Source organism: Gorilla gorilla, chromosome 18 (genome assembly GCF_029281585.2).
Source record: "Gorilla gorilla gorilla isolate KB3781 chromosome 18, NHGRI_mGorGor1-v2.1_pri, whole genome shotgun sequence".
NCBI lineage: Eukaryota > Metazoa > Chordata > Mammalia > Primates > Hominidae > Gorilla > Gorilla gorilla.
The window spans coordinates 36,928,704-36,956,010 of record NC_073242.2 but is presented as its reverse complement, the minus strand read 5'-3'; the positions used below and the strand labels follow the sequence as shown (position 1 = coordinate 36,956,010).

Sequence of the window (27,307 nt, the reverse complement as noted above, 5' to 3'; positions counted from 1 at the left end):
AGAACCTGATGCAGGCCCCTGAGTGTGGCGTCCACCAGTGCTGTTATCCAACCCAGAGGATTCTGGAGGAGGAACGAGAAGGTCCGGAGCAGCCCGAAGGGGCCAGACAGGGAGAGAGAGGAGGGCACATCCTTTTGGATAGGTGAGAATAAATGAGACCCCTAGGCCTAGTGAATGCCAACAAAATGAGCAGGCTCTAGTGTTGTGGTGGCCCCTGCCCTAAACAGCTGCCTACCCTGGCAAAGGGACGGGCAGTGAGAGGCTGCCAGGAGTGGAATCCCCTGGGGCAGGGGCAGGGAGGAAGGACTGAGGGGTTGTCATAAGAGGCCAGCCAGAAAGCGTCTGCCTAAACCACCTCAGAAGAAGCCAACACCTCCCAGGAGAGCACATGACAGGTGTCACAGATCATAGACACACCAATCATGTGTCACCCAGCCCCTTTTCCTCTGATTAACCTTGACCTTGAAGGAGCCAGCAGAGAGGAGTGGAGAGGGTTCCTTCACCACTTTAGGTCACCTTATTTATATTTACATTAAAAAAAAAATACTGGGTCTCCTTCTATTGCCCAGGCTGACACGTAGTGGCCCAATCATAGCTCACTGCAGCCTCCAACTACTGGACTCAAGCAATCCTCCTGCCTCAGCCTCCTGAGTAGCTGGGACCCCAGGCGTGCATCACCATATCCAGCCTTTTTTTTTTTTTTTTTCTGGAGAGATGGGGTCTCACTATGACTGGTCACAAACCCCTGGACTCAAATGCTTCTCCCACCTCGGCCTCCCAAAGTGCTGGTATTATAGGCATGAGCCACCGCGCCTCACCAGGTCTCTTTAAATTGGATGTGATATTAACTTTGGAACCATGCTGGGCTTTTTTTTCATATCTGAAAATGAGACTCCCAAAGTGCAAAGCTATCCTCCCACCTCAGCCTCCCAAGTAGCTGAGACTACAGGCATGAACCACCATGCCTGGCTAATTCTTTTCTGAGATAGAGTCTTGCTCTGTCACCCAGGCTGGAGTGCAGTGACACAATCTCTGCTCACTGCAGCCTCTGCCTCCTGGTTCAAGTGATTCTCCTGCCTCAGCCTCCCGAGTAGCTGGGATTACAGGTGCCCACCACTGCACCCAGCTAATTGTATTTTTAGTAGAGACGGGGTTTCACCATGTTGACCAGGCTGGTCTCGAAATCCTCACCTCGGGTGATCCGCCTGCCTCGGCCTCCCAAAGTGCTGGGATTACAGTCATGACTCATCATGCCTGGCCAAAAAAAAAAATTTTTAATTAAATTTTAAAAATAGGCCGGGCGCGGTGGCTCATGCCTGTAATCCCAACACTTTGGGAGGCCGAGGCAGGTGGATCACGAGGTCAGGAGATTGAGACCATCCTGGCTAACACGGTGAAACCCCATCTCTACTAAAAATACAAAAAATTAGCTGGGCGAGGTGGTGGGCGCCTGTAGTCCCAGCTACACGGGAGGCTGAGGCAGGAGAATGGCGTGAACCCGGGAGGCGGAGCTTGCAGTGAGCCGAGATGGCGCCACTGCACTCCAGCCTGGGCGACAGCGAGACTCCGTCTCAAAAAAAATAAAAATAAAAATAAAAATAAAATGAGTTCATGTCCTTTGCAGGGACATGGATGAAGGTAGAAACCATCATTCTCAGCAAACTAACACAAGAACAGAAAACCAAATACTGCGTGTTCTCACTGATAAGTGGGAGTTGAACAATGAGAACACATGGACACAGGGAGGGGAACATCACACACCGGGGCCTGTTGTGGGGTGGGGGCATAGGGGAGGGATAGAATTAGGAAAAATACCTAATGTAAATGACGGGTTGATGGGTGCAGCAAACCACCATGGCATGTGTGTACCTATGTAACAAAACTGCACATTCTGCACATGTACCCCAACTTAAAGTATAATAAAAAAAGAATTATATTAAATAAAGCTGTTATTTAAAAAAAATACAAATAAAAGGACAAGGTGCACTCTGTGTAGTAACACACAGGGCTCTCCTGACTGCACGGCTGAATGAAAAAGCATGTTGCAATGTGGGATAGCATGTGATACTCATGCAGAGTATCACATCATTTGTAGAGAAAAAACAATATTATATATTTTCTGTGGGATATATCTATATACAGGAAGCCTTGGAAAACTACTCATGGCTGGGTGTGTGGCTCATACCTGTAATCCCAGCACCTTGGGAAGTCGAGGTGGGCGGATCACCTGAGGTCAGGAGTTCGAGACCAGCCTGGCCAACATGGTGAAATCCTGTCTCTACTACAAATACAAAAATGAGCCGAGTGTGGTGGCGCATGCCTATAATCCCAGCTACTCAGCAGGCTGAGGCAGGAGAATCACTTGAACCTGGAAGGCAGAGGTTGCAGTGAGCTGAGATCACACCACTGCACTCCAGCCTGGGTGACAGAACAAGACTCTGTCTCAAAACATAAAACAAAGCTACTCACTAAACTTGACAATATTACTTCTGATGAGGAGGAAAAAGAAATAATCAGCATTGGGGGTGTGGTCAAAGGAAACCTTCCCCTTATCTGTAAGATATAATTAAGTACAGACATGAGTTGTTTTATTGTAGTTCACTTTATTGCTTTTCATGGATACTGCATTTTCTACAAACTGAAGGTCTGTGGCAACCCTGCGTCAAGCAAATCTATTGGTGCCATTTTTTCAACAGCACGTGCTCACTGCACCTCTCTTTGTCAGATTTTGGTAATTCTCACAATATTTCAAGCTTTTCATCATTCTTCTATCTGTGATGGTGATCTGTGATCAATGATCTTTGAAGTTACTATTGTAATTGTTTTGGGGTACCACAAACCTCAACCATAAAAGATGGTGAACATAATGGATAAATGTGTGCATTCTGACTGCTCCACCAGTCGGTGGTTCCCCTCTCTCTCCCAGTCCTTGTGCCTCTTTATTCTCTTAGACACAACGATATTGAAATTAGTACAATGAGTAACCCTAGTGTCCTCTAAGTGTTCAAGTGAAAGGAAGGGTCATGTTAAATCAAATTATTAAGCTTAGCGAGGAAGGCGTTTCAAAAGCTGAGACAGAGGCTGGGCGCGGTGGCTCACGACTGTAATCCTAGCACTTTGGGAGGCCGAATCGGGCGGATCACCTGAGATCAGAAGTTTAAGACCAGCCTGGCCAACATGGTGAAACCCTGTCTTTACTAAAAATACAAAAATTAGCAGGGTGTGGTGGCGGGCGCCTGTAATCCCAGATACTCAGGAGGCTGAGGCAGGAGTATTGCTTGAACCCAGGAGGCAGAGGTTGCAGTGAGCCAAGATCATACCACTGCACTCCAGCCTGGGTGACAGAGCAAGACTCTGTCTCAAAAAAAAAAGGCTGAGAGATAGGCTGAAGGCTAGGCCTTTTGCACCAGTTAGCCAAATAGTGAATGCAAAGGAAAAGTTATTGAAGGAAGTTTAAAGTGCTACTCCAAGGCCTGGCACAGTGGCTCAGCTAATAATTTCAGTACTTTGGGAGGCCAAGGTGGGAGTATCACTTGAGCCCAGGAGTTTGAGACCAGCCTAAACACCATAGCGAGACCCTGTCTCTAAAAAATATTTTAAAAATTTAAAAATTAGCCAGCATGGTAGTTCACACCTGCAGTCCCAGTACTCAGGAGGCTGAGGTGGGAGGATCATTTGAGCCCAGGAGGTCCAGGCTGCAATGAGCCGTGATTGCACCACTACACTCCAGCCTGGACAACAGAAAGAAATCTTGTCTCAAAAAAAAAAAGTGCTACTCCAGTGAACGTGAATAATAAGAAAGTGGAACAGCCTAATTGCTGATACGAAGGAAGTTTGAGTGATCTGGATAGAAGATCAAACCAGCACAACATCCCCTTAAGCCAAAGCCAAATCCAGAGCAAGGTCCGAATGCTCTTCAGTCCTATGAAGGGTGAGAGAGGTGAGGAAGCTGCAGAAGAAAAATTGGAAGTCAGCAGAGGTGGAAGTCAGCAGGGTTCATGAGGTTTAAGGAAAGAAGCAATCTCCACAACATAAAAGTACAAGGTGAAGCAGCAAGTACAGATGGAGAAGGCGCAGCAAGTTCTCCAGAAGATCACTGATGAAGGTGGCTACACTCAACAACAGGTTTTCAATGTAGATGAGATGGTCTTTGATGGAAGAAGATGGCATCTAGGACTTTCAGAGAAGTCAATGCCTTGCTTCAAAGCTTCAAAGGACAGGCTGACTTTCTTGTTAGAGGCTAATGCAGCTGGTAGGACTTCAAGGTGTAGCCAGTGGTCATTTACCATTTGGAAAATCCCAGGGCCCTGAAGAATGATGCTAAATCCACCCTTCTTGTACTCTAGAAATGGAACAAAGCTGGGGTGACAGCACATCTGTTTACAGCATGGTTGACTAAGTGGTTTCTCTTGTTTTATTTTGTTTTTTTGTTTTTTTGAGATGGAGTCTCGCTCTGTTCCACGCTGGAGTACAGTGGCGCGATCTTGGCTCACTGCAACCTCCGCCTCCCAGATACAAGTGATCCTCCTGCCTCAGCCCCCTAGTAGCTGGGATTAGAGGCATGTGCCACCATGCCTGGCTAGTTTTTTTATTTTTGGTAGAGACGGGGTTTCACCATGTTGGCCAGTCTGGTTTCAATCTCCTGCCCTCAGGTGATCCACCCGCCTTGGCCTCCAAAAATGCTGGGATTACAGGCGTGAGCCACCGTGCCCGGCCAAAGACTGAGTGTTTTAAGCCCATTCTGGAGACCTGCTGCTCAGAAAAATAGATTTATTTCCAAAGTTTGCTGCTCATTGACAATCCATCTGGTCACCCAAGAGCTCTGATGGAGATGTCCAAGGAGATTAGTGTTGTTTCCATGCCTGCAAACACAACACGCATTCTGCAGTCCATGGACCAAGCAGTAATTTCGACTTTCAAGTCTTATTACTTCAGAAATACATTTCATGGCCGGGCGTGGTGGCTCAAGCCTGTAATCCCAGCACTTTGGGAGGCCAAGGCAGGTGGATCACCTGAGATAAGGCGTTCGAGACCAGCCTGGCCAACATGGTGAAACCCCATCTCTATTAAAAATACAAAAAATTAGCCAAGAGTGGTGGTGGGCGCCTGTAATCCCAGCTACTTGGGAGGCTGAAGCAGAATTGCTTGAACCTGGGAGGCTGAGGTTGCAGTGAGCTGGGATCACACCACTGCACTCCAGTCTGGGTGACAGAGCAAGACTCTGTCTCAAAAAAAAAAAAGAAAGAAAGAAAGAAAGAAATGCATTTCATAAGGCTATAGCTGCCATAGATAGTGATTCCTCTGATGGATCTAGGCAAAGTCAATTAAAAACCTTTTCTGGATAACTTGCAAGTTATTCAGAAAATCTAGCTAAGATCATTGATGAAGGTGGCTACACCTTACAACAGATTTCCAATGTAGACAAAACAGCCTTCTATTGGAAGAAGATGCCATCAAGGACTTTCATAGCTAGAGAGGAGAAGTCAATGCCTGGCTTCAAAGCTTTAAAGGACAGGCTGACTCTCTTGTTAGGGACTAATGCTGCTGGTGACTTTAAGTTGTAGCTAATGCTCATTTACCATTCCAAAAATCCTAGACCCCTTAATAATTATGCTAAATGTACTATGCCTGTCTCTATAAATGAAACAACAAAGCCTGGATGACAACATATCTGTTTATAGCACAGTTGACTGAATATTTTAAGCCCACTGTTGAGAACTACTGCTCAAAAGGAAATTTCTTTCTTTTTTTCTTTCTTTCTTTCTCCATTGCCCAGGCAGAGTGCAGTGGCATGATCATAGCTCATCGAAGCCTCAACCTCCTAGGCTCAAGCAATCCTCCTGCTTCAGCCTCCCAAGTAACTGGAACTACAGGTTTGTGCCACCATGCCTGACTAATTTTTTTTATTTTTTGTAGAGACAGGGTCTTGCTATATTACCCAGGCTGGTCTCAAACTCCTGGGCTCAAGTGATCCTCCCTCCTCAGCCTCCTGAAGTGCTGAGATTACAGACACAAGCCACCACATCTGGTCAAAAAGACTCCTTTCAAAATATTACTGCTAATTGACAATGCACCTGGTTACCCAAGAGCTCTCATGGAGATGTACCAAGAGATAAATGTTGTTCTCATTCCTGCTGATATGGTTTGGCTCTGTGTTCCCACCCAAATCTCACGTCAGGTTGTGATCTTCAGTGTTGGAGGAGGGGCCTGGTGGGAGGTGATCGGATCATGGGGGCAGTTTCTAATGGTTTAGCATCATCCCCCTAGTGCTGCTTGTTTTAAAGCGTGTAGCACCTCTCTCACCTCCCGCCAGCCATGTGAAGATGTGCCTTCTTGCCCTTCACCTTCCACCATGATTATAAGTTTCCTGAGGCCTTCCCAGAAGCAGAAGCCTGTACAGCCCACAGAACCATGAGCTGATTAAATCTCTTTCCTTTGTAAATTACCCAGTCTCAAGTATGTCTTCACAGCAGTGTGAGAATGGACTAATACAGCTGCTAACACAACATCTATTCTGCAGCGCATGGATCAAAGAGTCATTTTGCCTTTCAAGTCTTTTTTTTTTTTTTTTGAGATGGACTTTTGTTCTTGTAGCCCAGGCTGGCATGCAATGGTAGAATCTCGGCTCACCGAACCGCCTCCTGGGTTCAAGCAATTCTTTTCCCTCAGCCTCCTGAGTAGCTGGGATTAGAGGCACCAGCCACCACGCCCAGCTAATTTTTGTATCTTTAGTAGAGATGGGGTTTCACCATGTTGGCCAGGCTGGTCTTGAACTCCTGAGCTCAGGTGATCCACCTGCCTCGGCCTCCCAATGTGCTGGGATTACAGGCATGACTCAACCGTGCCCAGCCTCATTATTGTCTTCTTTTAAGAAATTTTTTTTTTTTTTTTGAGATAGAGTCTCACTTTGTCACCCAGGCTGGAGTGTAATGGCATGATCTCAGCTCACTGCAACCTCCGCCTCCTGGGTTCAAGTGATTCTCCTGCCTCAGCCTCCCGAGTAGCTGGGATTACAGATGCCCACCACAACGCCCAGCTAGCTTTTGTATTTTTAGTAGACATGGGGTTTCGCCATGTTGGCCAGGCTGGTCTTGAACTCCTGACCTCAGGTGATCCACATACCTCGGCCTCCCAGAGTGCTGGGATTACAGGCGTGAACCACAGCACCTGGCCTAAGAAATTCTTTTAAGAAATTGCCACCGCCACCCCCACCTTCAGCAGTCACCATCCTTATCAGTCAGTAACCATCAACATTGAGGCAAGACCCACCACCAGCAAAAAGACTATGACTCACTGAAGGCTCAGATGATCCTTAGCATTTTTAGCAATAAAGTATTTTTAGGCCAGGCGGAGTGGCTCACACCTGTAATCCCAACACTTTGGGAGGCTGAGGCAGGTGAATGACTTGCGCCCAGGCATTTGAGACCAGACTGGGCAACACGGTGAAATCCCATCTCTACTAAACTTACAAAAAATTAGCCAGTCATGGTGGCGTGTGCCTGTAATTTCAGCTACTTGGGAGGATGAGGTGGGAGGATCACCTGAAACTGGGAGGTCGAGGCTGCAGAAATCACACCACTGTACTCTAGCCTGGGTGATGGAGTGAAACCTGTCTCAAAAATAAATAATAATAATTTTAAGAACTCACATTTTTGAGAGTCTGAAGGCCTATACAAATGGCCAGCACCAATGCAAAATTTTGTGGACATCTCTTGTTTTAGCTTGAAAATTCACGCAGATTCTGTACTCTATGTTTGTTTTAATGGGAACGTGACATCTTGATTTTTACTTTTGGTTAAATTACCCAACTTTCTCACCACCACCAGTATCAAGAAGAAGAATATTGGTATAAAGTCGATACTCCAAGATGCATCATGCTCCTGTGGACCGGGGTCCTCTGTGGTCAGACTGTCATGCATCCAGGGGATGCGTGAACCCGGTATAAGAGGCAACCTAAGCCGAACACGGTGGCTCACGCCTGTAATCCCAGCACTTTGGGAGGCCGAGGCGGGCGGATCACGAGGTCAGGAGATTGAGACCATCCTGGCAAACATGGTGAAACCCCGTCTCTACTAAAAATACAAAAAAATTAGCCAGGCATGGTGGCGGGCGCCTGTAGTCCCAGCTACTTGGGAGGCTGAGGCAGGAGAATGGCGTGAACCCGGAGGGCAGAGGTTGCAGTGAGCCGAGATCGCGTCACTGCACTCCAGCCTGGGAGACAGTGAGACTCCATCTCAAAAACAAAACAAAACAAAACAAAACAAAAGAGGCAACCTAGTGGGGCTCTCGTTGTTGTGAGATCCAAGGTTGCGAAGATCAGTGAGATTCTGAATAGAGAGCTATTGACACATAATAACGTCTCAATAAATTTTCTTTTTTTTCCTTTGAGACAGTGTCTCATTCTGCAGTGGGATAATTTAGGAATCAGAGAGACCAAGAGGTTGAGGAGGATACTTATTATTTATTGTTTAGTTAGGTGCACTGGCCCAGTCAGATTAACATCCAAAAAGACTGAGCCCTGAACAAAGAGTCCAGTTACCTTTTTTTTGAGACGGAGTCTCGCTCTGTCACCCAGGCTGGAGTGCAGTGGCGCGATCTCGGCTCACTGCAAGCTCCGCCTCCCGGGTTCAGGCCATTCTCCTGCCTCAGCCTCCCAAGTAGCTGGGACTACAGGCGCCTGCAACCACGCCCGGCTAATTTTTTGTATTTTTAGTAGAGACGGGGTTTCACCATGTTAACCAGGATGGTCTCGATCTCCTGACCTCATGATCCACCTGCCTCAGCCTCCCAAAGTGCTGGGATTACAGGCGTGAGCCACCGCGCCCGGCTCCGGTTACCTTTTAAGCATTTTGTGGGGCAGGGGGAGATCTGTGCAGGGGGAAGCATATTACAGAAGCGAGAAACAAAGACAGTTATTCAGTTGAGACATGCATTACATCATTTTTTACTTTTCAAGGAAAAACATGTTTTATGACTTGAGTTTATCTGCCTAGTGACCTTGCAGCTGCACAGCTAGAGAAACAGGGTCTTCACAATGCCTGGGAAAGGGAGAGAGATAAGGCTCACTATCCACAGAAAAACAGGCAGTTAATTTTTAAAGGACTTTAGCTCTTTCTCTTCCTCAGGGTGAACTGGGTTTTCTTACATACAACTGAGTTTTTGCTTACACATTCTTTAATTTCTTTTAATTCCTGTTTTAACTCTCTCACCCAGACTGGAATGCAGTGGCCCGATCTCAGCTTATCGGAACCTCCGCCTCCCGGGTTCAAGTGATTCTCCTGCCTCAGCCTCCTGAGTAGCTGGGATTGCAGGCATGTGCCACCATGCCTGGCTAATTTTTGTATTTTTAGTAAAGATGGGGTTTCACCATGTTGACCAGACTGGTCTCGAACTCCTGACCTCAGGTGATTCACCCGCCTCAACCTCCAAAAGTGCTGGGATTACAGGCGTGAGCCACTGCACCTGGCCACGATAAATGTTCTTGCTTGCAGTTTTATCATGGCCTTGGCAGGTTCAAGTTTGCTATTATGCTACCTAAAGATGTCAGGAAACACAGGAAATGTCTTGGCAGCCAGTTTCTGGGGGTTTCCAGCGTTCTCGTGGAGAGGAGGGACTCACGGAGGGGACGCTGGTGCTTTAGAACACATGTGCTGGAGGAACTCCCTTCTCTGTTCACATTTCACCTTCCTACATCCCCAGGGAGACCCTGCCTGGGTCAGGCAGCCCCACCCGACAAGGACCACCTGGATTACGCAGCTTTTCCCACAAAGCCCACCTCACTCAGTCAGCCATGGGCCATTTCCTTCAATGCATGCAGCTCAAGCTGGGGCAACTATACGCAGAAAGAACCTGTGGCAGCTTCGAAAGAAAGTTTCCTGATGTAATTCCAACAAAAGGGAGCATACATTACTCAGCTCTGCAGGGAGACTAAAGCCAGCCCGGGTCCCGGAAGGCACAGGAGTGTTTGGAAGGTGGCTCTGGCTGCAGGAGACGCCACAAGAGCCTTCCCTCCCTCCCTCCCTCCCTCCCACACGAACAGCAGACTTGCGACACGGTCTGATGGCCCTCCCCATCTTCCCTCACATGGGCATCTTCCCTCCTAAAATCTCTGCCCATTTAATCCTATCTTGGCATCTGCTTCTCAGAATACCCATTTCCTCAGAAAGAGGCTTTGGGTCTCAGATACCACCATCCCTCCAGACACCCATGGCCTGTGTGTAGACAATTCAATTCCGTGGGCTACACATGGTGGAGGAGCTGCTGGGCAATCCAGAGAGGAGAGTAACTGATTCTTCCTGGAGGCCTAGAAGGTCAAGAGAGGACAGGAAATGGTGGTGTTTTGGGAGAGCCATGAAGGATAAGTGGGAGGGAACTGACATTCCTAAAAAAGAAGTGCAGGGGCCAGGCCCGACAGCTCATGCCTGTAATCCCAGCACTTTGGGAGGCTGAGGCAGGCAGATCATTTGAGGTCAGGAGTTCGAGATCAGCCTGGCCAACATGGCAAAACCCCGCCTCTACTAAAAATACAAATAAAAATGAAAAAACTAACCTGGCGTGGTGATGGGTGCCTGTAATCCTAGCTACTGCGGAGGCTGAGGCAGGAGAATCACTTGAACCTGGGAGGCAGAGGTTGCGGTGAGCTGAGATAGCACCATTGCACTCCAGCCTGGGCGACAGAGCAAGATTGCATCTCAAAAAAAAAAAAAAAAAAAAAAAAAAAAAAAAAAAAAGGAGGTGCAGAGACCCCAGCAGTTCAGTTCAGCATGGCCAGAGTGTAGACATGCACAGGGCGGTGATCCAAGGTGAGGCTGGACACAGCCCACAGCCCACAGTCTACAGGGTGAGGAGCAACACGGGAGACCACAGGTCCCTCCCTCACTGTGGCCAGTCCTTAGCCTGAGCAATGACAGAGAGTTCAGTGACAGTCAATGGACAGCAGCCTTTCCCCAACACTAGGATCCCAAAGAGCTTTTGTTATGTGGGTTTATCTTTCAATATTTGCCCTGTTAGATATTAAAACAGAGAAATTTTCTTTTTAAGATGAAGCTGGGGCTGGGCACGGCGGTTCAAGCCTGTAATCCTAGTACTTTGGGAGGCCGAGTTGGGGGATCCCCTGAGGTCAGGAGTTCGAGACCAGGCTGGCCAATATAGTGAAGCCCCTGTCCCCACTAGAAATACAAAAAGCAGCTAGGCGTAGTGTCACCTGCCTATAGTCCCAGCTACTCGGGAGGCTGAGGCAGGAGGATCACTTGAACCTGGCAGGCAGAGGTTGCAGTGAGCCAAGATCACACCACTGCACTCTAACCTGGGTGATACAGTGAGACTCCGTCTCAAAAAATAATAATAAAATAAAAGATGAAGCTGGGCTGGGCTCAGTGGCTCACACCTGTAATCCCAACACTTTGGGAAGCCAAGATGGGAGGATCGCTTGAGGCCAGGAGCTCGAGACCAGCATGAGCAACATAGTGAGACCTCATCTCTACCAAAATACAAAAAATAAAAAATAGGCATGGTGGTGGGTGCCTGCCATCCTATCTACTCAGGAGGCTGGAGTGGGAGGATCATGTGAGCCCAGGAGGTCAAGGCTGCAGTGAGCCACAATCACACCATTGCACTCCAGCTTGTGCGACAGAGCAAGACCTTGTCTCAAAAAAAAAAATTGTTTTTTAATTAAAAACAGATGAAGCTGGAAGGCCAGCCTGTAATCCCAGCACTTTGGGAGGCCAAGATGGGTGGATCACCTGAGGTCAGGAGTTCGAGACCAGCCTGGTGGGCACCTGTAATCCCAGCTACTCGGGAGGCTGAGGCAGGATAATCCCTTGAACCTAGGAGGCGGAGGTTACGGTGATCACACCACTGCACTCCAGCCTAGGCAACAGAGCGAGACTCTGTCTCAAACAAAACAAACACACAAACCAACAAAAAACATGGCAGAACAGCTCAAATGCTGAGCCAAAGACTGGGGGCTTTATCCTGTAGGAAAGAGGGAGTTGTTGAAAGTTTTGAGCAACTGAGTCCCGTGACCACATTTGCATTTTTGGAAACATTACCAAGTCAAGATTAAAGGCTGGAGGGCAATTAGGAGGCCTTGCAGTAGGTCACGTGTCTTTTCATGCGGATTTAATGAGGAAGGAGTCAGAATATAACAGTTTTATTAATGGTGTTGGATTTTACAACCAAATAATCCCTTAACTATATTGTTTTATTTTCTAACATGAAAGAGCTTCTACCGTTAATCCTCTCTTCTGTCTCCTGAAGCCAGGGCTCCACAGGCCTTCCTCTGGGAGACACACCCAGGTGTGCCGCCTTCCCCTGCCAGATCCTCAGGCCTTTCTTACCCAACTCACAACTTCCCTTTCACCCTTAGTCCCATACCCACCATCTCCCGAGAAAACCTCCACAATGGGCTGCCGGGGCCCCAGGCCCTTCCACCCATCCCGCCAGCACACCCTCCCCGTGAAAATGAGTGACCCCAGGCCAGCGTCTTCCCTCAGGAGAGAAGCCTGTCTGGATCCCCAAAGGCCTCTCCCTCCAGGGAAGAGGGACTCTCACTCTGGCCTCAGTGGTTACTCCAGAGCCCAAGAAATGCCCTGTGCGCTAAAACCAAAGAAGGTGTGAACCAGCAAGTAAGTGGGGAGCGGCCAGTTCTGGGACATCTAGTTGGGGGCCTTCTCTTCCCCATGAGCAGCAGGGACCAGTGTGACCTTGGCATCAGGCTCTTTCTCTTGGCTGGCTTCCTCAACGTTCAAGACGCTCGATAAACATATCCCAGAGGCAAAGCAAGTTAAGTCGAGGGTTGTTTATTCACCTAGAATCAGCTCTGGCCGTTTTCCAATGTCTTCTTTTTGTTGTTTTTCTGGTTTTTGTTGCAACAGGGTCTCGCTATGTTCCCCAGGCTGGTCTCAAACTCCTGGCCTCAAATGAGCCTCCTGCCTCAAACTCCCAAAGTGTTGGGTTTACAGGCATGAGTACCCAGCCCTTAAGTGTCTTTGCTTTGGTTTATGTTTGTTTGTTTCCTTCCACTCCTGGTGCAAACCTTACATGTTTTTGACTGGGGAAACATATTTTGGACCTATGCCTCTACACTGACAGTGAAGAGCCCAATGGGTTGTGCACTAGGTCAGGGCTTCCCGCAGCGTCAGCCCCTGTGGCCAGCAGCGTCACCTGGGAACCTGCTAGAAATGCACATTTTTGGCAGGGCGTGGTGGCTCACACCTGTAATCCCAGCACTTGGAAGGCCAAGGCAGGAGGATCACCTGAGGCCAAGAGTTCAAGATCAGCCTGGGCAATGTAACGAGACACCATTTCTACAAAAACTAAATTAAAAAAAAAAAAAGAGCATTTTCATCCAGGTGCAGTGGCTCATGTCTGTAATCCCAGCACTATGGGAGGCCAAGGCGGTTGAATCACTTGAGATCAGGAGTTCGAGACCAGCTTGGCCAACATAGTGAAACCCCTACTAAAAAAAAAATAAACAGCCAGGTGTGGTGGCGGGCGTCTGTAGTCCCAGCTACTTGGGAGGCTGAGGCATGAGAATTGCTTGAACCCTGGAGGCAGAGGTTGCAGTGAGCCGAGATGGTGCCACTGCACTCTAGCCTTGGGTGACAGAGCAAGACTCTGTCTCAAAAAAAAAAAAAAGAAGAAAAGAAAAAAAAAAGAAATGAGCATTTTTGACCTGTCCAACCTACTAAATCAGAAACTTAGCACCCTATGCTTTAACAAGGCATGGCTAAGGGCTTTAAAAAGGTGATTTTAATGCATGCCTAAGGTGGAGAACTAAGGGGAAGGCCTTTGGGTAAGATGAATCTGGAGCAGAGGACCCAAGGCCTAAGGAGGAGGGGAGTGTGAGGCAGAAGGAGCCCCTTACTCTACAGGTTCTCAAGCTCCTCCCATCAATCCCCCAACCTGGCCCTGTCACTCCCTCGCTCAACCTTAGTTTCTTCCTGGAATTCTCAGGCCTCCTGGTTCCCAAATTCTGATTTCCCCACTGACCTGACTCCAGATCTCCCTACCCCACTGGGTCTTGTCCCCAGCGTCACTCCAACCCCTCACCAGCAGTCCCCAGGCCATGCCAACCCCCACACTTTTTTTTTTTTTTGAGACAGAGTCTCACTCTTGTCACCCAGGCTAGAGTGCAGTGCCGCAATGTCTGCTCACTGCAACCTCCACCTCCTGGGTTCAAGCAATTATCCTGCCTCAGCCTCCCAAGTAGCTGGGATTACAGGCGTATGCCACCGCGACCAGCTAATTTTTGTATTTTTAGTAGAGAGGAGTTTCACCATGTTGGCCAGGCTGGTCTTGAACTCCTGACCTCAGGTGATCCACCCGCCTCCGTCTCCCAAAGTGCTGGGATTACAGGCATGAGCCACCAAGCCAGTCCTACCCCACGCTTGTCAGTATTCTGGGAGATCCCCCAGTTCCCAGCCCCCTGGGCCCTGGCAACCCGCTCCCCACCCTTCTCCCGTCAGACCCGACCAAGGAGACCTAAGCTTCAACCCAGGCCCCCGCGCCCCTCCACTACCCGTCCGGCGGCTCAGGCCTCGGCGCCTTCGGGACCCACGAGCAGCAGCGGCTGGGCATTCTTGCCCTTGTCGTGCCAGCACACGTCGAAGAAGGGGTACACGGGCCCGGGCAGGCGCTCGTGGAAGGCAAAAAGCGGCACGAGCGCGTCGGCGTCGCTAGCATCGTAGAAGGAGAGGACGCCGTCGCCGAAGCTCAGGTAAAGGCCAATGCGCGTGGGCCGCCTCTCGGGGCTGCGCAGAGCGCGCGGCTCCTTGGCCTCCACGAGCGCCTCCAGGATCTTGCCCTCGCGCAGCCCCAGCAGCCACAGGCCCTGCGAGGGCACCGCGTGCAGGCGCCCGCGGCGGGGGGCCTCGGCCGCGATCACGCCCAGCGCCCAGCGCGGCTTGTCGCCAACATCCACCTCCCAGTAGTGCTCGCCCTCGGAGAGCTGCTGGTGCGCCACCACCGCCACCGCCTTGTCGAACTGGCGCGGGTCCTCCCCGGCCGGCGGCGCCTTCTGCTCCGAGCACTCCACGCGGCGGCCAGAGGAAGACACCACCAGGCTCGGGTGCGCAGAGCTCGGGTCAAAGGTCAGCTCCTCCAGCGCTGCCAGAGAGAACACGGTCAGAAAACCCTAGGTTTCTGCCTCGCTGGGGTCTTCTCCCAACCAATTGCAGGCCAGCTTTGTCTCCCCTAATCCTCTTGGCATCTCTGCTCACTGGGCTTGGGCCACAAGATCACACCTGGCTCAACTTCAGTTTGCCCAGCTGTGAGATGAGGCCATGATTGCTTCCCTCCAGGGTTGCAGGCAGGCCTGCATTTTCTTTTTGTTTTTGTTGTTGTTATTGTTGTTGTTTTTTGTTTTTGTTTTTTGTTTTTTTGAGGCAGGGTCTCACTCTGTCGCCCAGGCTGGAGCGCAGGTGCAACCTTGGCTCACTGCAACTTCCAACTCCCAGGCTCAAGCAATCCTCCCATCTCCCATCTCCCAAGTAGCTGGGACTACAGCCACGTGCCACCACACCTGGCTAATTTTTTTAAGTTTTTGTAGAGACAGGGGTTCTCACTATGTTGCCCAGGCTGGTCTCCAACTCCTGGGCTCAAGTGATCCTCCCACCTCGGCCTCCCAAAGTTCTGGGATTACAAGCGTGAGCCACCGAGCCTGGCCAACAGGACTAAATTGATACAAGGCATGGGACTCACCATCTGAGGCCCAGACAAGGCCCAAGGCCCAAGGTCAAGGAGCCCGATCTTCACATCAGCCTAGACCCAGTCTCTGAGCCTTAGTTTTATCTTGAATAAAATGAGGCTGTCTGCATTCCCACCCGCACCGAGGCAGGAAGGGCTGCCCCAGCAATGTGTATGTCCCAGAGCTCTGTAACCTGCATCATCCAGCTCTTCGGGGGAGGAACTGAGCCCTTGGGCCTCCCCAGCCACAGGCCGCCAGAGTCACTCTCTGACCCAGGCCAGTCCCCAGGGTTCCAGGAGCTCTGCAGAGCCTCAGTCCCCAACTGGCAGGATTTATCATCTCCACCGTCCAGAGAGGGGCAGAGACTGACCAAGGATCACACAGCAAGTCAGTGGCTCAGACCTAGGCCCCAGCGTCCCGTGCCGCCAACAGCAGCAGCATTTTCATGTCAGTCACCCACTGCAAACCCCATGCTCTCAAAGCCCCTCCTCCCAACACAGGTTAGAGGACTGCAGCAGCAGTCCAGAGGCAAAGGGGCAATGGGTACCTCCTTCAGTGGCCTCCCCAGTTGGGACTGGGAGGCCTCTCCAGGGTGGCTAGGGCCTCCCATCAACTGCCCGGTCACACACAAACCTGAGCCAGTCCCTCCCGGTACCTGGCATCAGAGCCCGGAACATCTTCCTCCACACCTGGAATTTGAAGTCATCTGAGATAATTGGCAGCTGGATGTCTAGACGGGCGGGTGGGGGAGACTCTGCCAGGATCTTCTGCAGCCTGGGGGTGGGGAGGGGAAGGGGAGGCATGTGTGAGGGGGGAGGACAAGGGCTGGGGGGATTCCAGGATCTCCCCACGTCGCACCCCTGCTTAAAACTCTTCCTTTGGAGTTTTGGTTTGGGAAGATGAGAAAATTCTGGAGATAAACACTGGTGATGGTTGTACAATGTGAATGTACTTAGCACCACTGAATTTAAATGCACACTTAAAAATGCTTAAAATGAGCGAGGTAGAGTGTAGTCTCAGCTGCTCAGGGAGGCTGACTCAGCAGGCTCACTGGAGCTCAGAAATTTGAGTCCAGTCTGGGCAACATAGCAAGATCCTGTCTAAAAAAAAAAAAAAAAAAAAAGAAGCTGAAAATTGTCAATTTTATGTTACATGTATTATTTTACCACTGTTTATTTGGTTTTGGTCTTTTTTTTTTTTTTTTTTTTGAGATTGAGTCTGGCTCTATCACCCAGGCTGGGGTGTAGTGGCATGATCTTGGCTCACTGCAGCCTCTGCCTCCCCAGTTCAAGCAATTCTCCTGCCTCAGCCACCCAAGTAGCTGGGATTATAGGCGCCTGCCACCATGCCTGGCTAATTTTTGTGTTTTTAGTAGAGGTGAGGTTTTGCCATGTTGGCCAGGCTGGTCTCGAACTGCTGACCTCAGGTGATCTGCCCGCCTCAGCCTCCCAAAGTGCTTGGATGACAGGCGTGAGCCACTGCACCCGGCCCAACTACATTTTCTTTTAATCCTTCTGTTGGGATAAGGTCCAAGCCTCTCAGCTTCGCCAGTGTGCACACACCTACTACCCCAGCTTCCTCTTCCCTCCCACTCGCCAGCCCTCTCGCTGGCTGTCCCCTCTCCCAGCAATGCCCTTCTCCCAGCAACACCCTTCTCCCAGCAATGCCCTTCTCCCAGCAACACCCTTCTCCCAGCAACGCCCTTTTCCCTGCAATGCCCTTCTCCCCACAATGCCCTTCTCTCTGCAATGCCCTTCTTCTCCCAGCAATACCCTTCTCCCCGCAATGCCCTTCTCCCAGCAATGCCCTTCTCCCAGCAATGCCCTTCTCCCCACAGTGTGCTTCTTCTCCCAGCAATGCCTTTCTCCCCGCAATGCCCTTCTCCCCACAATGCCCTTCTTCTCCCAGCAATGCCCTTCTCCCCACAATGCCCTTCTTCTCCCAGCAATGCCCTTCTCCCCACAATGCCCTTCTTCTCCCAGCAATGCCCTTCTCCCAGCAATGCCCTTCTCCCAGCAATGCCCTTCTCTCAATGCCCTTCTCCCCAGCAATGCCCTTCTCCCCCCAGTGCCCTTCTCCCCGCAATGCCCTTCTCCCCGCAATGCCCTTCTCCCTGCAATGCCCTTCTCCCCATAATGCCCTTCTCCCAGCAATGCCCTTCTTCTCCCAGCAATGCCCTTCTTCTCCCAGCAATGCCCTTCTCCCAGCAATGCCCTTCTCCCAGCAATGCCCTTCTCCCCGCAATGCCCTTCTCCCCATAATGCCCTTCTCCCCATAATGCCCTTCTCCCAGCAATGCCCTTCTTTTCCCAGCAATGTCCTTCTCCCAGCAACGCCCTTCTTCTCTCAGCAATGCCCTTCTCCCCGCAATGCCTTTCTCCTCACAATGCCCTTCTTCTCCCAACGCTTTGCCTAGCCAGCTCCTGTTCATCCCTCCAGGGCCCAACTCAAACATTCACTCCATCCCTGGCCACCTCTTTCCCTCAACGGCCACACTGAGCACACAGTGACGCCTGTGTCCCCACCCACATGTGTCTCATGGCACCAATCTAGGAGGTCCCTGAGTGAAAGGATCCTTCCAGATCATTTCTGTCTACAACCTTGTGTTCAGGCAGGGGTGGGGCAGCAGACTGAATTGCAGGTGTGCAGGCACAATAGTGAGTGGAGAGTGAGCCGGCTGGTGTCCCTAGAAGACTGGGACAAGTCGGGCAAAGGGACAGGGCCAGGTTGCTCTCACCTGCTGGTCACCAGGCAGTATTTCTGGAGAGAGAGAAAAAGAGAATGGTGGTGAAGCCGATGGTGGGGACACTGGAGACTTTTGAGAATGGGGTAGACAACTAGGAATGCTGAGTGCAACGTCAGAAAGAATCAGAAAAGCTAAAAGAGGCCAGACGAGGTGGCTCATGCCTGTAATCTCAACACTTTGGGAGGCCAAGGTGTGTGGATTGCTTGAGGCCAGGAGTTCGAGACCAGCCTGGCCAATATGGTGAAACCCCATCTCTACTAAAAATACAAAAAAATTAGCTGGGCATGGTGGCAGGCACCTGTAATCCCAGCTACTCGGGAGGCTGAGCCACGAAAATCACTTGAACCCGGGAGAAGGAGGTTGCAGTGAGCCGAGGTCATGCCACTGCACTCCAGCCTGGGCAACAGAGCAAAGCCCTGTCTCAAAAAAAAAAAAAAAAAAAAAAAACGCAAAAGAGACCTAGAACTCAAGGCCACCCGTACCCCTTCACTTTTATGTGGATTACAAAAAGGTATCTTCGCCTCCAAGACACTCTGATTCCACCTGTTAGAAAACTGTCCTAATAGGCCGGGTGCGGTGACTCATGCCTGTAATCCCAGCATTTTGGGAGGCCAAGGCAGGCAGATTGTTTGAGCCCAGGCATTTGAGACCAGTCTGGGCAACATAATGAGACCCCCATCTCTACTAAAAATACAAAAACTAGCCAGGTAAGCGCCTGTAGTCCCAGCTATGGGAGGCTGAGATTGGAGGATTGCTTGAGCCTACAAGGCTTCAGTGAGCTATGATCATGCCACTGCACTCCAGCCTGGGTGACAGAGTGAGACCCTGCCTTTAAAAAAAAGACCAGGCACGGTGGCTCACGCCTGTAATCCCAGCACTTTGGGAGGCTAAGGCAGGTGGATCACAAGGTCAGGAAATCAAGACCATCCTGGCTAACACGGTGAAACCCCATCTCTACTAAAAATACAACAAATTAGCTGGGCGCGGTGGCGGGCGCCTGTAGTCCCAGCTACTCGGGAGACTGAGGCAGGAGAATAGCATGAACCCAGGAGGCGGAGCTTGCAGTGAGCCAAGATCCTGCCACTGCACTCCAGCCTGGGCAACAGAGCGAGACTCCATCTCAAAAATAATAATAATAATAATAAGAGTGTCCTAATAAATATATAAACCTACAATGTCTATGATATGAATAGTGCTCACTTAATACAATGTTCTTATGCAGTGCTCAACCTAAACAACCATATAGCAGTCCTGAGGCCTGCCCCTCCCGGCTGTGTGCTGCTGGCTTATCCCTGCCCCTCTCTGGGCCTATCTGACAATGGGATGAGGTCTCTGGGCCCTGAGCAGGGGGCTGAGGCAGGGAGGGGAGGTCACCCAGTGCTCACCATGAGGAACTCAGTCTGCGGCTTGTCCGCCACCTCCTCCAGCACCTTCTCCATCTGCCGCAGCTGCTCCAGGTAAGAGTTCAGGCTCCCCAGCTCCCGGCGCAAGGCGACCCCTGCCTCACCCCGTACACGCTCTGCCTCGCGGTCCAAGGAGCCCTCCAGTGCAGCCAGGAACACCCGCATCTTGCCCAGCTGCTCCCCCACGGCCCCCCGGAACTGACGCACTGTCTCCTGCAGGGATGGGGCAGTGATTGAAGGGATAAAGGCTCTTGGCTGGAGACCCCTAGCCTGGCCCCCAGCCCTCAGACATGGCCCTGTGAAGTCCTCACCTCCACCTCCACCAGCTGATGCTCCAGCACAGCCACACTCTTCTCCTTGCGCATGCATGCCTCCTGCAGCTGCAGTTTCTGCTGTGGCAGCTGTGTCTGGGGGGCGAGGCATGGAGAAGTGATGGGGATGCCACCCACCCGAAACCCACACCTCCCATCCTAAACCTGCCCTCTGTGGCTCAACCTCAGTGCCAGCTCCTCCTCCAGCCATCTTCCCATCCCCAAACCCACTTACATGCCTCCCAGCCCCAGCCAGTGCTACTCCTGAGGTCCGAATGCTTCCCCTGCCCCTTGTCTATTTTGGTACGGTTTTTTATTTATTTATTTTGGTGTTTTGTTTTGAGACAGGGTCTCACACTGTTGCCCTGGCTGGAGCAGTGGCATGATCACAGTTAACTACAGCCTCAACTTCCCAGGCTTAATTGACCCTCTCACTTCAGTCTCCCAAGTAGCTGGAACTATAGGCACACACCACCATGCCCAGCAAATTTTCTGATTTTTTTTTTTTTTTTGAGTTGGAGTCTCGCTCTGTCACCCAGGCTGCAGTGCAGTGGCACAATCTCAGCTCACTGCAACCTCCGCCTCCTGGGTTCAAGCGATTCTCCTGCCTCAGCCTCCCAAGTAGCTGGGACTAATTTTGGTGCACCACCACGCCTGGTTAATTTTGGTATTTTTAGTAGAGACATGGTTTCACCATGTTGGCCAGGCTGATCTCAAACTTCTGACCTCAGGTGATCCACCCACGTCAGCCTCCCAAAGTGCTGGGATTAGACATGAGCCACTAAGCCTGGCCATGATTTTTTAAAATATTTTTGTAGAGACAATCTCACTATATTGCCCAGACTGGTCTCCAACTCCTGGCCTCAAGCAATCCTCCCACCTCAGCCTCCCAGCATGCTGGGATTACAGGCATGAACTGCCACACCCCCAGCCCCTTGTCTGTTTTGTTGACCCCTCCCTGGCCTTGCCTTCCCTGATCCCCTCTGCTCAGCAGTCAGCCCCATAGCACAGGTCTTTGCAAGGATGACAAACATCAGTGTGGTTTGGTCTCTCCCACCAGACAGGCAGGCACAGATCTTGGCACACAACAGACCTCAGGGGGTACATGAAGGATATATGAAAGAAGAAAGGCAACCTACCCCTACTCCTGGGCTTTCTCTCTTACTTAAAAGCAGAACATCAGCCTCAGTCAGCCTGTCAGCCTGACCCCCAAGTCAGCCTGCCTGTACACACATGGGCTCGGAGTAGGGGGCAGGAAATTTAATTAAAATGTCCCCTGCTGACCGGGCGTGGTGGCTCACACCTGTAATCCCAGCACTTTGGGAGGCCAGGGCGGGTGGATCACGAGGTCAGGAGTTCAAGGCCAGCCAGACCAAGATAGTGAAACCCCGTTTCTACTAAAAATACAAAAATTACCCGGGCACTGTGGCAAGTGCCTGTAATCCCAGCTACTCGGGAGGCTGAGGCAGAAGAATCACTTGAACCAGGGAGGCGGAGGTTGCAGTGAGCCAAGAATGTGCCACTGCACTCTAGCCTGGGCGACAGAGCAAGACTGCATTTCAAAAAAAAAAAAAAAAATGTCCCCTGCACAGACCAACCATTCTGTGGTCTAGATCTTACCCAAGACCTCAAATGCAAATATGCAAATATAGGAGAGCTCCCAATACTCCTGCCAAAGCCTTTTTTTTTTTTTTTTTTTTTTTTTTGGAGACAGGATTGCCTAGGCTGGAGTGCAATGGCAGAATCACAACTCGAACTCCTAGGCTCAAGCAATCCTTTTGCTTCAGCCTCCCGAGTAGCTGGCACTACAAGCATGAGCAACCATGCCAGGCTACAAAGCCACTTCTTTGCTGGGAGGTGCCTGACCATGGAATCAGTTCCATTCCTGCCTCAATGACTTGCAACCTGTTTCCTCCTCTGCAGATTGGGAACAGCAATCCCCACCTCAACAATTTGGCGCCCCGACTCTCCCAGGGGAAACTGGGGGACCCTCTAGGCGGTGTTTGCAGAGTCCCCTCCCAGCAGGAGCCACAGGGTTGAATAGGAGCTGCCAGATCAGTCTCCTTCCCGGGACATCCCCGGGGGCGGCAGCTCCACCTGCTGCAGGAAAGGTAGGACCTGATGGCTCCAGGCCCTCAGAGGCTCAGAGGCGCAGGGCTGAGCCATGGGAACGAAGCGCGAGGCCATCTGAAGGTGCTGGAGAACCTGACACCGGAGGAGCTCAAAAAGTTCAAGATGAAGCTGGGGAGGGTGCCGCTGCGCGAGGGCTTTGCGCGCATCCCGCGGGGCGTGCTCGGGCAGCTAGATATCGTGGACCTCACCGACAAGCTGGTCGCCTCCTACTACGAGGACTACGCAGCCGAGCTCGTCGTGGCCGTGCTGCGCGACATGCGCATGCTGGAGGAGGCCGCACGGCTGCAGCGGGCCGCGTGAGGGCCACTCTGAGCTGGTACGTGATCTCGGGACCCAACCCCGCTTCCTCGCCAAGGACCCAGGCGTCAGGTCCCGCCCAGAGCCTTCCTGTTCCCCTCCTTCAGGGTCCCTCCTGGGTTCCTCCCTCAGACCTCCGGCCAGCCCCTCCCGGCGGCGAAGGGCTGGGCTGCCGCGAACCCCGGTGGGCTGCATCTCGCCCCACTGCCCCTTTCCAGGCTCCGGGGCTGCCTGGGCCCTGTTCCGTTTCATGGGTTCTGTGCTCTCTTCGCAGATAAAGACGGGCAAGGTTGGGCGAGGTTGCGGTCTTTTTTTTTTTTTTTTTTTTTTTTTTTTAGCGGCAGCAAGATTTATTGCAAAGAGCGAAAGAACAAAGCTTCCACAGCATGGAAGGGGATCCGAGCGGGTTGCCCTGAGGTTGGGGTCTTAAGCACAGGTGTGCTGGGATGGGAGGGGTCCCGGGAGGAGGCTCCTGCCCTGAGCTAGGAGACCACCAGCTAGGACTGGGCTGAACTGGGCCAGGCAGGACTGAGAGCCTGGGTCCCTGGGAAGTCTGGGGGCCTCGAATACCAATGAAAGGACGGTGGTCTACCCCTTCTAGGAGGCGGGTCAAGGGAAAAGGAGTAATGCAACGCCTGTGAAGCCAGCCCCACGCGCGCACCAGTCGCGTAAGACAACAACAGTGTCTCCACCTCGGGGACCAAGGACGCCTCCGTGCCTCCAGACCCCGCCTCCTCCAGCCCCTGCACCTGTCATTTATTCTTCCACTGCCCAATAAATATTCATGGCAGACTTTACTGGGGCTGCGCGCACACGTGCCCGCCGGTAGCTATACGTGTGTGCTTTTGCCACACGGATGACACGCACTAGCCAGTGTGCGTTCGTCTCTATTTGCCTCTGTCTGGGTGTCTCTGCTGGGTACCTCGGGACGCGCACAACTGCGTGTGGGCTCCCAAGGCTTTCGGGACTTCCAGCTCCACCCAGAAAAACATCCTGGACGGGGCTCTCGGTGCCACCCTGGGCCCGCGCACATAAGTGCAGATCCCAGCTGCCTAGCCCTTCCAGTCTCCCTTCTGGTGAGGCCCCGCCTGGGGACCGTCAGGCCAGCCCAAGTTCCGCAGCTTCAGGGGTGCGTGGGCCTCCGCTGAGCACAACGGGACAACCCTGCCCCGGCCGCCTGGCTCGGTCCGGAACGCCGCGCCTCCAGTCCAAAGTGGGCCAGCGCCGAGCAGGGAGCCAGCCCGACCGGCCCACCGGGTGCAGGAATGCGAGCGTGGGCCGCAGTGGCTAGTCAGTCCCTGCTCCACCTGGCTCCGCCCGGCCCATCAGACCCGCCCTGGGGCTCCGCCCGCCCATCTCCAGTTTCCTCTAGGGACTAAGGCCGGGAAACCTAGGTTTGCTCAGCGCCCTTATCGCCAAGCTCCATCCCTGCGCGGCTTTCCTCTGCCAGCCCCGCCTTCAGCTCCTCAGACCGTCTTTCCTGGCTGCTTCGCCCCGCCCCCGCCCCCCGCAACTCCAGGAGCTCGTGAGCCTCTCTAGAGACTCAGAATCCAAATCACTGCAGCGACCTCCCCATCGGCCCCGTGCCACCGAACAGCCCCTCCGACCACGATGCGCGCGGATCCCGCACCTTGAGGCGTGCGTGGGCCTCGGCGGCAGGCAGGAGGCGATGACCGCGGTGCGAGCCGAGTGAGGCGCACACTCCGCACACCAGCGCGCGGTCCTGCTCGCAGTAGATGCTCAGCGGGTCCAGGTGCTCCTCGCAGTGGCCCTGTGGCACCTGGGCCAGCCCCTCCACCAGGCGCGCCAGCTGCAGGTTGGTGCTGAGTGCCTGCGGCCGCGTGGGAGCCTGGCAGCAGGGGCAGAGAACGGTGCCATCCGCCGCCGGCTCCCCGGCCACGCGGCCTAGGCAGGCGCGGCAGAAACTGTGGCCGCACTCGGCTGTCACGGGCGCGTCGAACAGCTGCAGGCACAGCGGGCAGGACAGCTCCTGGTGCAGGAGGCCGGGCGCAGCCGACATGGCGGGCCTGGGTGGAGGAGGAGTAGGTTAGGGGGACCCCGCGGCGCCGCGCTCCCGGCCCAGCCCTGGCCCAGCCCTAGCCCAGGCCGGGCCCGCCGCCCCGCAGGGAGAAGCCCCAGTCTGTAAAGACCTCACATCCTACACTGGATGGGACTCTGACGGCCAAGGGGAAAGAGGAACTCGGTCTCAGGCCCAAAAGCAGCCTCCACTGCAATTCTCAGCTCCAACCCCAAAAATATGCCCTATCAGTCAACCCCAGTTCCTGAACACAAGCCCAGATTCTAGCCCACTGTCCTTGCCCTCGCCTTAGCCCCAGGCCTCAGCCTCTGACCTTAGTCCCGGACCCAAACTCTCCAGAGCCCCCACTCGGAGACTCCCCTCCCCCACTTTACCAAGATACCCAGACCTCCCCTCCCCCTCTCTCCAGCCCACGGGACTCACAGGTCTGGTTGGAGATCTTAGGCTGAAAGAGACTCGAAGGAGGACCGGTCAGGGTTGAGCCTAGCTGGACTGGGGTCAGGGCTGTGTCCAAGGATCTGAGACAAGCAGCAGGCTCCAAGCAAGGACAGGGACTCACAGGGGCAGCTGGCAGTGGACACCACGCGTGATGGGCACACAGTGCTCAGCGGAAGACCCTCCCAGACTGAGCCATGGCCCCAGGACTATATTTAGCTGCCCTGCCCAATCCCTCCCATCACTTCCGGAAACCGTTCTAAAAGTGAGGGCTGAGTAGTCCCTGGGCACACATCACATGACAGGGCCACCTGTCTTGGCCCATCCACTGTTCTCTCCCCGGCCTGCCTGGAGTCAGAGCTCAGAGCCAGCGGGGAGACAGGGTCTTTCACACCACAGAAAAGACAGAAAATTGAAGGGGATCTGCCCTTTCTCCCCCCACTCCCACCTCCACACTCTCCAGCTCCTTCCTCCTTGCTGGCAGCCCCTCACCAGCCTGTCACCCACTCATTCCCCAAGTTTATGGCTGATCAAGGTCACCCTGGCAGGATTACCCCACCTGCAGGAGGGCAGGACCTCACCCCACCCTGAAATGTTTTCTTCCTCCAGAGCTGAGGGGAGGGTCTTTTCCACTTTGGTCTCTCTAGTACACCCAGGAGAAGCCTGGGACAAAGTAGGCCTCTCTAAATGCTTGGAGAATGAATGATAGAGAGACATTGAATAAATGAATGAACTGAATCCAGAGCCTGCAGCCCAGAACTCAATTCTGCCCTGGTTCCTGTATGTGTATCTTTCAAATCTCAGCTGAAATTTCATTTAAGTGGCGCTGGGATAACTGGCTAGCCTTATGCAAGAGAATGAAACTGGACCCCTACCTTTCACCATATAAAAAAATTAACTCAAGATGGGTTAAAGATTTAAATGTAAGACTTCAAACCATAAAAATCATAGAAGAAACCCCAGGAGAAATACTATTCTGGATATCAGCCTTGGTAAAGAATTCTTGACTAAGTCCTCAAAAGCAACAAAAACAAAAATTGTTAAGTGGGACCTCATTAAACTAAAGAGCTTCTGCACAGCAAAAGCAAAAGCAACTATCAACAAACAGACAACTGAAGAATGGAAGAAAGACCAGGCGCAGTGGCTCACGCCTGTAATCCTAGCACTCTTGGGAGGCCGAGGCGGGTGGATCACAAGGTCAGGAGATCGAGACCACAGTGAAACCCCGTCTCTACTAAAAATACAAAAAATTAGCCGGGCGCAGTGGCGGGCACCTGTAATCCCAGCTACTCAGGAGGCTGAGGCAGGAGAATGGTGTGAACCCGGGAGACGGAGCTTGCAGTGAGCCGAGATCGCACCACTGCACTCCAGCCTGGGGTACAGAGTGAGACTCCGTCTCAAAAAAAAAAGAATGGAAGAAAATATTCACAAACTATGCATCTGACAAAGATCTACTATCCAGAATATATAAAGAAACTAAACATTTCAACAAGCAGAAAACAACCCCATTAAAAAGTTGGCAAGGGCCAGGCACAATGGCTCACACCTGTAATCCCAGCAATTTGGGGGGCCCAGGCGGGTGGATCACTTGAGGTCAGGAGTCTGAGACCAGCCTGGCCAACATGGTGAAACTTCGTCTCTATGAAACATACAAAACTTAGCCGGGTGTGGTGGCAGGTGCCTGTAATCCCAGCTACTTGGGAGGCTGAGGCAGGAGAATCGCTTGAACCCGGGAGGCAGAGGTTGCAGTGAACCGAGATCGCACCATTGCACTCCAGCCTGGGTGACAAGAGCGAAACTCCATATCAAAAAAAAATAGCTGGGCATGGTGAAGAACACCTGTAGTCCCAGCTGCTCGGGAGGCTGAGATGGGAGGATTGCTTGAACCTGGGAAGCAGAGGTTGCAGTGAGCCAAGATCATGCCATTGCACTCCAGCATGGGCAACAAGAGCAAAACTCCGTCTCAAAAAAAAAATCAATAAATATTAAAAAAAAGAAAAGAAAGAAATTTCATCTAGAATAAAAACCAAAGTGCTAACTGTGGCTTACAAAGCCCTATCTGCTATGACCCCATTAATCACTCTGACTCTTTTATCACCCCCTTCCCCATTGATCACTCGGCATCAGGGACTTTGCATTTACGGTCCCCTCTGCCTGGAACACTCTCCAACCTAGGTACTGCATGGCATCCTCTTTTTCCTGCCTCAGACTTTGCTCAATATTACCTTTCCAGCAAGGCCTCTCCCAATTCCCTGAT

General features: G+C 52.1%; 2 protein-coding genes across 2 annotated transcripts; one reads left to right on the top strand and one right to left on the bottom strand.

Moving 5' to 3' along the window:
- Positions 1 to 7,662: 7,662 nt before the first annotated feature.
- TRIM72 (tripartite motif containing 72) lies at positions 7,663 to 25,561 on the bottom strand. Its single transcript, XM_004057567.4, has 7 exons — positions 25,039 to 25,561; positions 24,208 to 24,604; positions 20,148 to 20,243; positions 19,819 to 20,049; positions 18,425 to 18,447; positions 16,344 to 16,462; positions 7,663 to 15,108 (listed from the first exon to the last, which is right to left on the bottom strand). Exons 2-7 carry the CDS (start codon positions 24,595 to 24,597, stop codon positions 14,534 to 14,536), a joined length of 1,434 nt encoding a protein of 477 aa, XP_004057615.3. The 5' UTR covers positions 24,598 to 24,604; positions 25,039 to 25,561; the 3' UTR covers positions 7,663 to 14,533.
- On the top strand, positions 22,184 to 23,398 carry PYDC1 (pyrin domain containing 1). The gene is given in 3 exon segments (XM_004057554.4): positions 22,184 to 22,330; positions 22,333 to 22,596; positions 23,179 to 23,398. Coding segments are annotated over 2 exon segments (267 nt in total). The 5' UTR covers positions 22,184 to 22,311; the 3' UTR covers positions 22,581 to 22,596; positions 23,179 to 23,398.
- Positions 25,562 to 27,307: the final 1,746 nt, after the last annotated feature.